General features: G+C 36.6%; 1 protein-coding gene across 7 annotated transcripts in view; it reads left to right on the top strand.

Annotated features, from left to right (window-relative positions):
* The window catches only part of LOC128873343 (neurotrimin), a 319,219-nt gene that overhangs the window by 169,509 nt on the left and 134,915 nt on the right, over positions 1–14,795 (top strand). For all 7 annotated transcript variants that reach the window (XM_054116866.1, XM_054116864.1, XM_054116861.1 and 4 more), the window contains exon 2: positions 5,138–5,230. In XM_054116866.1, the coding sequence (XP_053972841.1) occupies positions 5,138–5,230 (93 nt within the window). The remainder of the gene's footprint in view (positions 1–5,137; positions 5,231–14,795) is intronic.

Raw genomic sequence — 14,795 nt, 5'->3', positions numbered from 1 at the left:
CTGCTGTTAAATTGTTTGCTGTCCCCAATGCTTTGCATCTACGTCCCTTAACGCTGCAGCACGTCCCAATTTCTCGAATCACCCTGTATAGCGTTAGAGTTACCACCCCCGTCGCAAGTTCTGTCCTATCCTGTTTTTCTTTTTTAATTCCCACTGAATTTTATCTCCGGCATTGCGCCGCTGACGCTTGAATTAGTTAAAGAGCCTATCGGAAAAGTGGCAGCAGACCAGAATGAAGCAACTTGGGTAAAATACTCCACTGGGTGTATAAGGCTGTATTAGGCGATGCAGCTTCCTCCTACAAGTTCACAGTACCGGTCGGGGACCTTCAATCCTCTGGGAATTTACATGTGGTCGCTGGCCATTCGGCGAGACAAAGTGAATAAACAATATTCCGAAATTATCTTAAGCAAGTTGCGATTCTGATTACACCGCGCGGATTAATATTGGGGAACGCCGGGCAATTAGGTGAATCGCTTAAGCCAGGGGAATATTTTCTATTTTCTATTTTTAGTAATATTAAAGAGGGCCCCATACAAAGATTTGAAAAAATATTACTGAATGAAGCAATCAAACTTGATAAATTGTTATATTTCTATCATTGTTTTTCAATTCGTATTAGAATATAATAAAGTATGCCGATGATTGGCAATAGGTGCATTTCGAAGAAAACAGGCATCGATCACTGTACGATGGTACTTATCCAAGGAAAGGGTTTTTCCCCTAGATGAATGTCGATATGAAGGATTGTTCAACATTTACGACGAAATTCGTATGGAACGGCTATAATGGCGATTTAACAAGATACATCAATTTTTCAACTACGTCATCGCTCTTCCGCGTGTCGTTCCCGTTTTTCCCTTCGGAACAACCTTTTTCATCTTTCTGCAACATTGATAGATAGACCCGGGTCCGCTTCTCGATACGAATTTGCGAGAAAGACAAATCGATGTGGGTCCCGCGTGACTCATGGTTTTATAATAAATTTACGCCCGACAGCCGTCGATCGGCACCCTTATATTGTTGTACTTTTTTTTTTTTTTAATAAACTCACCTGTGACAATTTGCTATTTTTTGAAACATTATTGAACCAACGCACAGAAATGTTCGAAATGTTCTAAATGTGTTAATGGATGTTATAAATCAATAATGGAATGTTTTCATTTTCACCAGGAAACGTAAATATTATTCCAAAAAATACGGTATAATTAGTTATTAATAGGGTCTGAACCTCGAGCACACAGTGTTTCATCTGTACTTCGTAAGCAAAAATCAGTATTTAACACTGTTCTAATACTTTGCCCAAACAAAGATTTTCCATTCCACTTCTTTCACGTATACTCGTGTATTCCACCTCCGATGCATGCATAAATAACTTTTGCTGCAGTCACGCAGAAATGTTTGATGGGATACACTTTTTTCAAGGAGTGTGTGCATAAAACATCGCGATACTCCTCGGCAAATAAACACTCGCAGCCTGTTCAGCGTGCAGAGGCGCAGTCCCATTGTTCTCTAAACACCAAGCAATAAGTAGTAAAGTAAATTTCACGGGTGTTGAATAGATTGTACGGTCCGTGCAAGCCAGGTAATTCCACGTCGCGCGTTGTATGCATCCAGGAGCCGATGAAAAGCCAGAAGCTGTTTCCCGATTGCGTATAACATCGGTCACAGCCGAGATTGCTCCATTAATCGTTGCCTGGTCGGCCGTGATATTATCGTTTCATGATGAGACCACGTCCTAAATAAACGTGCCACCCCCCTGGCAGAATGGCGGGCCTTCGTTTCGAGAAGAGAGCACGGGCGCGTGCGCGCAACCTCGGAGAACGCGAAACTGGCGAACAGGTGAAAAGAAGAGGAAATATAGTTCGCGCTAGAATTCCAACAATGAAAGCTTTCTTAAGAGTATGGCGTCTCGGTGGCTGGGTGAATGCGAGCACGGCTCGCGGCGACCAATAGAATTCAGTTACCCAAGTTCAAGCGTAGCTGCAAAATTTGAAAGCGAGGAGCACAAAGGCCCCTGCAAAAATACGGGCCACCGAGCTACACAGGTAAACGCGAACGACATTGTTTCCGCCAACCCCTTTTTCCTCCTCCCACGCGACGGTGTTTCGAGTTTCTTGAATTTCAACGGAACTTTCGAACTGCGACGCTCCTCTGACGTAGCAATTTGCGCGGCGATGGAGGACCCTGATCGATTTCGCGACAGTTAGACGTATAGCGAACGAATTTCGTTCGCTTTCAGACTCCAAGCGTCGAGAACATCGTCTTATATAAGCTGTACAGTATAATACAGAACGTGTTTACTTCCAGTAAATAATCAGAAGTTGGGCCAATATTTTTCACTTGAGCAACATCAAGAAAAACCTTGCTAAATAATTATTATGAAAAATTATAATGGGCCTTAAAGTTGAAACTAGATGTATTATTGATAGAACAATACATCTCGTGTCCGTGTTTTTATATGTCGTATTATCTTGTGTCACACTACGAATACTAGCGTCTCTGAGGAATGACAACCGCGTGATGCGCAAGGTAGTTGCGCGGGAGACTATCCGTCATCTATTACTGCATGGCGCAGTACACAGTAACGAACACGTGTATGGCTAAATATATAGTCGGATATTTTAGAAATTTAACACATAATCCTACCATCAACTCAATATCAAATATTATGTAACAGGTAAACTAATTTATGTAAACAGCCAAACAGGTCTGTTTAAAACTAACTCTGTAACGTGTATGTAATGGGATTTGTTACGATTAGTTTTTGTCTGTAAAACGCGGAAAACGCAATAATAATTTGAAGATTCACTTTTATACGCGAAAGTAACGCGAGAGTCGTTTTGTCCTTTATTAAGGTTTCGTAATTACAAATGAACGAGACAGAGATAAATGATAATGCGATACGAGAAACTTTGCTAATTGCCGACACGTAAATGGAAGCGATTAAGAAGAAAGTTTTTCCATTGGAGACTTATAATCTTGTCCTTATTGATTTAAATGTAACTTCGTGAAATAGGAATTACACTTTGAACCCCGAGTTTCTTGGGTAATACGAGTTCTGTGGGTGTTCAAATTTTAGGATGGGAAACATCACTGGTTGAACGTTTGCGTGAATGTTCTCAAAGCTTTCTTGTTGTTGGTTTTTAGTTTTAGTTAATTGCAATTTACGTCTGATATTCTGAAGTATATCCAAACTTCGTCTGTAAACAAACTACTACACTCAAAATTGATTTATTAGTTCAAAATGATTATCTAACGGTACAGTGTATAAATGTTTGTAGTCAGAAAGTTCTCAGTGAATTTTTAAATAAAACGAGGAACTGGTTAATCGGTTTATTGGCTGTAGAAATAAAAGCACCACTTCTCAATGCATAAAATACGCAAAAGAAGAATGATTTGCTCTTTCATTTAACGAAACATTTTCCCTTTTAACGAAGTGACGTTGTTGAGAGCTTGCCTCTTCCATGAAAAAAAATTCGTAATTCTTCACAGAGATTATTAGTAAGTATTGCACTCCGTTCAGTGAATTGCGCCAAATGCGAACATACAAACTCTGACAGTTGTTATGCTTCAAAGTCGAGTAGATACTTCAGGTTCTAAAAGTGCCCGGTTAATGAACCTCGGGCTCCGCTTATTTTTGACTTTGCAGCTTTGAATACGAAAAGGATCCTCGCTCGTGCAATTTGGAAATTAGAACGCGGTCACTGTGATTTTTGTAAAATTAAACGATCCACTCGTGCTCCCAGTACCACGATTTGATTTCGGTTGAGAGTTAAATTAACCGGAAATTGTCCTCTAATTTACATTTCGAAACACTAAAAATTAGTTAGAGTAGAGTTTATTCTGCTAATACTTTATTTTTATATATATTCACGTGCACTCTTCCATGTATGCATAATAAAGACATTTAATGAAGATATTATTACAAATTTCATTTCGAGGGCACATAAGCATTGTATGTTTTAAAATCATGTTTCATAATTTCTGAAATTGGGATGGTGTTGGAACTCAAAATTACTTTCAAGGAACAATTATTTCTACAATATATTTACCTCTCAAAATGTTTCAAATTATCTCAGAATTTTTATTAAAATCTCTTTCAAATTGAAAGAGTCATTTAGATATTTTGAGTATACCTTGTCATCTTGGAATTTGGTCAGGAATTGAAGCATTATATTACTTTGTTTGTTGAATATATTTCAAAAAGTTCAATTGGATTTTGCAAAAACAAATCACAGAAAGTTAGTCGTTGCCGAGTCATAGAACAGTTTCGCCTACTACCTGTAATTTCTTTTACTTTTGCTTGAAAAAAACCTATCGTCTGTCCTGGTTATGAATATTACTTTCAGCAGTTGTCAGAGCGAAACACTGTTCAACTCCCAACAGTAGGTAGCCATCATTTTCAACTTTAAATTACCATTTTAGCGCGTCGAATGGCTGACCCGAAACTGTACCTCATTATTCTAAATAAATCTGTCTCTTTTAACAAGTCGTTAGTAGATGTGTAAATTTCACTTATCACAGTATGATGACGTTCAGCGTGGGAACTGTTATAAATTGAACTTGGTCCTCGAAGTAAGAAATGATTCAAATTACAAATCTTATTCTGCAAATCACGTATCACAAACTGCTCAAAGTTTTTCTGAATTATTGGAAATATGTGAATTACTATATTTCCTCAATACTCCAATGCATTTATTAATTATTTTATTTGTCAGTAGAGTTACCATCTGGAAATCAACATTTTTATTCAGGTCACGATGATTAACTCCAATCCCTTGATTATGCAGCGTTAGAGCTCTTAATTGGTCTTTTCAATCGATCGATATTCACCATTGGTTCCCTTCCTTCGTTGCAGAGAATTCGTCAGACCGAAATGTTTGCGGCGAGGTACCTAGAAATCCTTCATAAAAAAAAAAATGTCGGCTGGTTTCATTAGGAGTCTCTTATCGAAGCAAAGATTCGTTTAAAGTATTCTGAAATTCCAAGTTGGAAATCTTCCGTTCGAATAAGAAGAACGCTATGAACGTTGTAGCATCGGAAGCTTCCTTTTATCCGCAAGAGCACCTAATTTACCGTTACGATTCATCGTGGCCCGGTCATTAATGTTCCGTTTCCTTTTTACCTTTTTCAGGACGGCAATCGAGGAATCTGGAAGTATTAGGGCAGATATCAGGTCATCACCATGGGACGCAGTATACGTCGATTTCAGACAACTACAGGAACAGTGAGTTGCTATTGCTTATCCATGTTGTTTTAATTGTATGTCCCAGAAAGTTGCTTGTCAATGCTAAAATAAAATAAGATAAACAAATTAATACAATATACACAAAAGAATACAGTTAATTGTTTCTGGTTCAACAAATATTTAGTAAGAATGGATTATTTTCTTCACACTTTTATGAGTCACACATTTACACAACGTATAAATAAATTAAAACTATGATTGACATTTATATTATGCAAGCAATGTTACTTTTACATTTATTTTTCTTGAATTACACACGAATTAAACAATTATACTTTGCATTCCAAGATGAACCAGTACATAGTCAAAAACATTACCGCAATTAATGAGAGGCGTACTCATTGAATAAAAATATTCGTATAAAAATAAATAAATATCTGACGAAGCACTCCAGAAAAATTGTCCAGACAGGCAATTCTACGTCACCCCAGATGGTCTCATCTAGTGCGAACCGCATCCCCTAATGACACCAGTGCGGTAGGGAAGTGGTTAATTTGCATTACATCTACTGAGCACCTGATATTCCTATTCGGAACGAGTGGTCATTCAACACTGACCATAATCCAGCTTGAAATCAGTAGTGAGAGCCTCGAAATCTCGTGGGATTAGCGTGATAGAAGGGCTCGATCTCTCCGCGTTCTCTCTCGCTCGCCCTCGATGTTGAAAATCACACAGTGGCGATGTGGTGAACATGTAGCGGAACGCCGGCATTATTGCTGTTGCTGTTGTTGTTTCCGTTAAAAGCTGAAATAAACTAGGAAACGGTCGTGTTTTCGCATTGCGTTAACGACTGTACTGCTATACAACCCGGGGCAATGAAATGGACCGTTTCGCGTGGGCATCCAGTACACGGTGCTCCATTGTAAAGTAGCTTCTCTCGCGCTGATTCCTGTCTAACGAAACTTCGACCCTCCTTCGATATGGAATCACCACGCGGTTACGGAGACTTTACCATCGGATAACTATATTTAATTAATCCCGCGGGGACATAACCGTCGCGAAAATACCGCTTGATACTGAATTTTTACGGCCGACGATATCGAATAACCATTAATTGATACGGTTTGCTGGCTCTGGAAGATTTCAGTGGATTATTTATCGCTGGGGTCGTTATTGAATCCGCCTGAGAGAAAAAGAACCTGTTAATTGTTCGTACGATCTTGGAGAAATTTCGGGAAATTTACGAAGTTTTTTGGTTTTCGTGTTGCCCAGCACGATTACGAGATTTGAGATTCGAATTTATTGGTTAGACGTGGTTTTGTTGCCCGTGAACGTGTAGATATTGAGAGAAAGTATAATGGAAGCATTTGTTTTCTTTTGTTTTAATGGGTTCGTTTGGTGCTTAGTGCAACAATATTAAGTGCAGTGATCTGTACTATTATTTCGCTGTGGATAATAAATATATTTTAACGGAGCAATGGTATTAAACTTATAAGTGATTTTATAACATTTTTTTTAGAATTATAAAAAATAATAACACAAGAGGTTAATGTTTGTATCGACATTCTTTCCGGATATTCGAAAATATGGGACACACTGAACAATTTGAATATTTCACATTGATTAATTAAATTAATTGGACAATGCACGACAATAAATTCAAGGAATCATTGAGCTTAAAATCATGCCATAATTTAACAATTCATTATAGCTGTGATTGTTGAATATGGAATCGCGCAATCGGAAGAGTAGTTAATATTATTAATTTATTCATTGTTGTTCATTGCGGTGGAGTGTTTTGGATACAGTTGTTGCTTATGATCGAAGAGTTTTTGTAGTCATCAATTCATAAATCAAATACATAAATAAATAAATAAATTAATATTTCATTTTCGACATTCGGCTGCTGAATATATGTAGTATAAAACTCCACGTGAATTCAAATTTTTGATTAACTCAATTATTTTATAGTAATTGTTGTTTTATCAACAGTACTCAATATTTTTAAAATATGATTTTAAACTTTGTAGCACGATACAAATTTAATTGTGCTTAAAGCCTCACTAATGCAGTATCTGTACATTCTAGAATCTCATAATACATGCTGACCTAATTAGCCAAATAATTAACCTGTTTTCTAGAAGCAAATTGCGAGTAGCCATGCATTTTCTCCATTCTTTATACGTGACAAAGTAAACCTTTTTCCTCAATCAATCTCACTTTCAAGTTACTTTTTCCTATTATAACGCTTTCTAATTTCAAAGATAGTAAATCACGAGTTATCTGCGACGACAAAATATTCTGATAATGTTCTGGAATTAAGTATGTCGCAATTATAGCTTTAGTAATTCAAATTTATATTTTCCAACAGTACATCGAGTACAGAAATAAATTCCAGTTTTACCGTATCGCTATGATCGCGTTGAAGTTAAACATTTGACACACAGCATATTAAAAGCTTTGTACTGCAGATCGAAAAGCGAGCAGCATTTAAAGCAAATATTTAAAAATTCGAGTGCGACGTGATTATTCATATCACATTTTAATGGCGCCTTTGATCCTTATTCTGTTACAAAAAATCATCCAGTGGAAGTTTGTTGATTAACAAATGAATATTTTCCTCTGTTCTCTAGTAGGATGTTAGTACAAATTTATTTTTCCTGAAATTTTAACACAAGTTACATATATTCCAATCTTTTAATGTATAAATGAATTCAAAATAAAATTAACCAAACGAATATATGGAAAGACAGTTCTTCTATTCTATTTTTTCTCTAGTTCTTAAACATCAACGAAAATTGAAGTGCTGCCCACAAAATATTTAAAAATACAATAGTCTATCGTTGAAAAGTATTTCTGAAATTCGACGTACCGATAATGACATTTTCCCTCGCTTTGCAAAGTTTATTTAAAATACCATTTGCATGTTCCTCCATCGCAGACTGGTATCGAATCACCGAGTTATATCACCGCATCGAAATTCCAAGCGTATTCACAATATATCCGCTATAGCACGATGTTCACTTCAATATTCCATTGTGAACATTTTCATGGCATTGGGGCGACCAATAATTGTAGAAAAATCGGTCTAAATGTGCAGGGACTGCAGTCGATGCGACCATTCTTCCAGCCGAGCGAAAAATATATATCATCTGTGTCATAGAAATCTGATGAAATTCTATCCCTGTCTTTCGCTTTCTTTGACTCCAACGTTTTCATCCCTCTCGTCAGACTCTAACAATTAGCTGGATGTCCTTTTGTTCCTTTAGATCCAACACAATATGGATCTTACGTTGCCATGACACGAACAATCTCAATGTGTCATGATTATTTCGAGCCGTCTGTTATTTCTACACTATCAATTATGCATGACGGTGAACGTTACCAGCGCCCGGCAGGTTTCTCGTGAAATAAACGACGTGTAAAAGGAATGGGATACGTTTCACTACGTTTTATAACGAATACGATGACTTACACATTAATTTTCGCTACAAATCGCTGTGGATTCTTGAAATATTCTAATAATGGAATTCGAATAATGATGCGCGAATATATTCAATTAATAGTACTGGAATGACGATGTTCGTATATTCAAATATTCGCTTGGAATTTATTAAATTGTTCAATGGAAGATTCCCGTCATTCAACGACAAATAATAACTACGCACGAACTCCTTCGTCAGAGAGCGTAACTCCCTGTCAGGTTTGACTCATCCTTCTCCGATTCTTCCACCCTCCCTCAGGAGAAGCTCGTATATACCGCATCCGCTACTCTTCGCCACGCTCCATTATTCGGTCCCGCATTTTCTTCCTCCATATGTTGGAAAGGGAACATCTTTCTTTTCCTCCTTCTTTCTATTTCCACGTTTTCCCCGCCAACCACCGACGACTAATCAACGGCATTGCTGCGCGAGAAATCCTACGATATGACCAATTCCGTTGCAGGGGAACGCAGAGGGGTTCATATATTCCGCGTTAAGTCGACATTTTCTACCCTCCTGCTCTCCTGATAATGTGTTCAGGGGTTGATTCTGGAGTGAATTCCGCGGATAGCGTTGCTACGACGACCAGTTAGTCGTGATTTCGAGTCTTTTTGCGATTGCTGGCCAGTGGTTTAATGATTTTATTAGAGACTCTAACCGTAAAATCAGATCTACCCGCGATCCGCTGTTGGGATAATTGAAACGTTCCGGGATTTTTCGGATCCCCCGGTTCGTATATTTGCGCGACGGAAGAAGGAAACGAGAATGGCGCCGCGCGAATTTCATTTCTCGAGCTGGTAATTTACGTTTTAACTATTACACGAGGGAAATGTTGGAAATAACAACAGGGAAGCAATAGGAACTTTGGACTACATTATTATTATTTATTGTGAAGGAGGTGACACATTAGTTTGTAATATTTACAATTCCACGGTTTTAAATATTCGAATTGGATTTACATTTTGTGTACACACGAAGGTGTTAGTGAACTAACTTTTAAAAAGTCAGATAAGTAAAATTCCTTGCCATTATTGCTAAAGTAAATGTAATAGTAATACTATTTATTTCATAAGCAATATTTTATCGATCATATCTGTTTTAAACTCTTGTTTACGTTTGAAAAGAGCTACGAATTTTTAACAGAAACAATGCAAAAACATGAAACATACTTGAAAGTTTAGAAATTACAGTCAGTTTTTTGGTATAACACAAGTATTAAAATATGTTTTTCCAGTTATATATATCTAAATTTAATTCACCAGAGTTTCCTTTTAAACAAAACAAGGAAATTTATTCAAAATTTAATAAATCCCTTTTGACATGAATTTTCCTCAAATTCCAGTTTTGAATTTCCCTCTTAATCTATAAGGGTAGGACTAGAGAGATATAATCAAAATAAATTCATAACTTTCGAACAATGAACGAAATTTGTGATAAGAAAGAACATAATTTCCTGGCTTTCTAGTAACACGGGACTTGGACAATGGCTACCATTCTACACGATTTATATCAATTTTCTCCATTTTTCCAACCAAACAAAGTTTGTTGGGACGAATGAAATTGAACCATAAAACAGCAGACTGGAAAAATAATATTTCCAATTAAATATTAATCGAATCAGCGGTGACATTTCTACTATCAAAGCTGCGCATGTTATGCGCGAAAACACGCGGGATTATTTATTACACCGATTTACGTTTGGAAAGGGATATAAACGGCTCACAATGGGGGGTCAAAGATTGCATATATATTACGAAAACGAAGTTTGATTGTAGAACATATTTCATACACGATGTATTGATCGAGCGCGTAACCCAGATTCCCCGATGAAAACGCAGAAACTTGTTCGCGATTTAATTTGAAAAAAAAAAATAATGGAGAATTTTAATTAGCCGTAGTCAGTGTCAGAGCTGGATGGTGCGTTCGCAAGGGTTTCAACTAATAACGAAATAGCCCTCGATGATAAAATGAAATCCGAACGGGGTTAATTTCTATTTTAGTCGAGAGAATTATTCGCTGCCCCGTTTAGTTAGTCATTGTACTTCTTCGAGCACGAACAATCTACTGAAAAAGTATAGTACCGCGGTGGTCTCCAAATATTTTCGACGAAGAGACCGCAATTATCTATCTACGGGATAGGCAAATTTGTTTCTTTTATTAGTTTTTGCTATGAGTCTTTTAATTTGAAAAGCGTTTCCAATGTTTTGTTTTCATGTTGTATTATTACGAATAAAAGAATTGTTTAATGATTGAAACCTGTTTAAGTTTGTCTTAATTCATCTCTACTGTCCAGGAGTCATTAACTGTGCTATTATGTACGTAGATATTCTCCGAAAGAGAGCTGAGTAATATCGAATATTTCTGGGACAGAGGTAGATCAAATATACTTGGACGAAAGCTGTCACGACAAATTGCGGCGTTCTGAAAATATTCAGCCTCTGAATTTAAAGGAAAGGGTTGGGCGAACGTTGAAAATATTTTGCCCGGTTCATCGATCGGACCAGCGCGGTTGTGACCCCCGTAAAGCAATAAGAACGAAAAGTTCCTCGCGGCCAACGTGACTCTCAAAAATTTCTAATTAAGCCCTGTCAACATCATGAACTGATTATACGCGGAGCTGTTAATTAATAGTCGCTACTATCGCGAACGGATGAATAATGTAATACTTATGAACCGTTAGCGTGTTAATCAGTCGACCGCCTATCCGTGCAGCCAACGATACTGGAAACGTAACATACTTGGATAAGATCGAGGAATGACATATCTTGATGGGTTATTCTCCGCTGACAAACCCTCATGAAATCATACCAGCAAATAGAGAGGGAATATTCTTATTTGGAAGGATATTTCAAATAATCATAATGCATTATGAAATTTTAATTCATTCATAGATATTCAAAGAACTCACCCTTGCATGGGCGATAATTCATCTTGTAATTTTGCATTTGTCTACCTTGATCCCTGGCGATTAATTATTATACTTTAAAGGAGTACCTATTCATTGATATTGGAGTTTTTTTATAGCCATTAAAATTTCAACACTTTTTGGCACATAAGTTACTAAATTTATGTATTATATTTTACAAGAAAAATTCACGAATTGGAAATGTTTGTACAATAACGTAATAAACTATTATACTTCCCTAATGCCTCAAGAACATAAAGGATTTAATTAAAACCCTATCATGCCTCGAGCAGTTTCAGAATTGATTTTCTCGAAAACGCATCGTGCAAAAACATTCTACTTCCGGTTTCAGTGCAGTTTTGCACGTAGAATCACGTCATAATTCCCACTCATCGTTGAACAGCCTGCGAATATACACAGATATGAAAAAATAGAGATGGCAGTAATGTTTCATTTCATCATTTTAAATACATTCTCATACGGCTGCAATGGGAATGGAAAGGTTAAGCAAGAATCAATACAACGTTTCGAGGACAAGAGAAACATTTCTAGTTTCATCTCCCGTTCGAAAATATAACGTTCGAAAAATGATATCGCGATTGTTAATAATTTTGCAGTGCTCACCCGTGGAGAGCGGTTTACGTGTTTCTTTCCAGGAAAATGAATAAAACGGCAAGCAAATAATGAACGATAAATCGAGATCCCGCTGAGATTGATATTTTATTGACGCGGCCGCTGTGCAAACCTCCGCGTTTGAATTCTGCCTGCTGTTCGACGAATCATCTCCGGCGCCCATTACTTGGTGCTAGTCACGTTATACGAGTCGTAATCGATGACGAAGAAATAAAAATGTAATATGGACTCACCACGTACTTAAAAAAAATGCAGACGAAGAATTTTTCAAAGTCATTTACATTTTATAAATAAAATAGACAGAACAAGTTACGCGAGTTAAGAGAACTAGTTATCTCAGAATAATTAATAATTCAGAAACAATAAACAGGTTATCATTTAAATTAATAAAGTACCTTTAACAATTTATTTGGACTTTGTAGACTTTCTAGACTTTATTTTCTTTTCGCAAACCATTAACGTCTTCTAGACGAATTAAAATTTTTATGTAAGACAAATTAATTAAAATTATTTTAGCTCATTGTACCACTATGAATTACTATATTTAAAACGATAATTGAGCAGAATTTTCTCGTTTTTGGAAACTGTAGGAAACAGCAGTTCAGATTTCGAACTCTGTGATCATGTATCGTGTTCGTAGCGTAAAATTGGTCGCATTGCACGGGCCACAATCAAAGACGAGGAAAGAGAGTGATAAGGGTTGGAATTAGCTCCTGGAACAGAGAGAGCGTGCTCGAATCTTCAAGTAACCAACACGATCGCGGCAAGTCGCATTTCGGAGACGAAGTGGCCAGGCGTTGACATGAATATGAATGAGCCCTCGGGGTGATATTCCGAAGCACGAAATAAAATAATTTCCTTTTCCTCTTGTTCAACGGTATTTTACGTTTTTTGCGGTGGTGCGTGAAATAAATCGGGAATAAAGGAAAATGGTTCGCGGGTGTCTTAAAGAAACAAAAAGGGATGGGCTCGAGTCTACTTAACAATTTTCTTGCTATCATCTGTTAAATCTAATAATGTTGCCACTCATGTACAGAAGCAAACTTACTACCCAACTACTACCAACTACTACTCAATAGTTCATATATTATTATACAATAATAAATATTAAATAAAAAATATATATCAGGTTTAATTTGTAATTTTTCTTTTCCTTATACTTATAGAGCTCGTAAATAGATCTAGAGAGGTCGACGTGAAAAAAATATACAGTGTTCGTTATTAATATTCGAAACTGTTTACTAATTCATGTTCCCGAGAAAATGTTGAAATACGAGTTTATCTTCTCCGCCACTCAGGCATTCGCAGACGCTTTTGTCATTCACAATTGAAATTAAATTCACCGCCATGAAAGAAGCGCAACGTTATTAAAATATACAATGGTAATATTGCGACAATTACAAAGTGACAGCAAAACACGAGAGGTAATAAATACATCTTTTTTTCGATTTGATTACACGTCTTAATAAATGGCAATGAAAATAATTAAATTGTGATTTAGCGTGTGTATTAAAACCACACACTGTCTCCATAGATATGTCAATTGACACAAAATGTTTCACTTCAATAAGTCAATTATATCATCCTACAAAAACTTCCAAATGTAGTCCATTTTTCGAGGGTTTCATATTTTTCTCGAAAGTTTGATTCTCAGTGCCAAGTTGGTTGCATAATTTATTTCCCATCGAGAAGAACCTGTGCCACGTAAATGGGCGTATCGAATAGCAGAGATTTCGTGGGAATGACAGGCGGCCATCGGCAGCGAGCGGTGAATAGTTAGTAAACGTTAAGTACAGAGCGGTGTATCAGCGTCAGAGTACGTATGTATGTATCGGATTCTGTGTTTCCAAACTCACGGCTCTATCCCTCAATCTCCCCGGATATCACATTTAAATGGCACTTATTTATCCGCTGGCTAAAGTGGCAAGTCCTGTTACTCCTGCGGTAAAGAACACACCATTGTCGTTTCCTTTAACTTCACTCTAAAGCGTCACTTCCTGCCACCGTCATTCACCGCTCGTTCACACCATTGATCTCTCGTTACCCTACACCCACGTCATTTGCAAATCGCTCCAGGGTCGAGAAAATTTAGCTAGATGCATTTCTAATTACGTACAATCGTTTGACACCGGTCTGCCATCATCATCTCTATTTTCGAATATATTTTTCTCTACGATAAAATAACTAAGATGTCTGGAATTGTCGAGTAAAGTGATAAAGAAATTGACATTTATTCCTAGCGAAGAAACACTGTAGAAGTAACTTAATGCTTTAAGTTAAGTATTACCTATTTCCACGTATTCATTTTTAATCAGATTGTACAGTATCCTGTAGTCTATTAAATCTTTTCTTTTCTTATTTAACAAAACATTAAATTTTTTAATTTATCGATAAAGAATTAAAAATTAAATTAATTTTGGAATGTAAATAAAGTACCATAGCTACTACGTACTTTCTGTCATTATAACAGAAATATCTTTATTCCTAATCTGTTTTTAGTAGATTAAATACCTTTAAAATTAAAAAAACCTCGCTAAATTTACCATTCGAATTTGTTGCCTTTTATAAAATTTCTAAGGGAATC

This window comes from Hylaeus volcanicus, chromosome 3 (genome assembly GCF_026283585.1).
Source record: "Hylaeus volcanicus isolate JK05 chromosome 3, UHH_iyHylVolc1.0_haploid, whole genome shotgun sequence".
NCBI classification, from domain to species: domain Eukaryota; kingdom Metazoa; phylum Arthropoda; class Insecta; order Hymenoptera; family Colletidae; genus Hylaeus; species Hylaeus volcanicus.
Note: the sequence above shows the minus strand (reverse complement) of the source record. Positions and strands in the feature narration are given on the sequence as shown.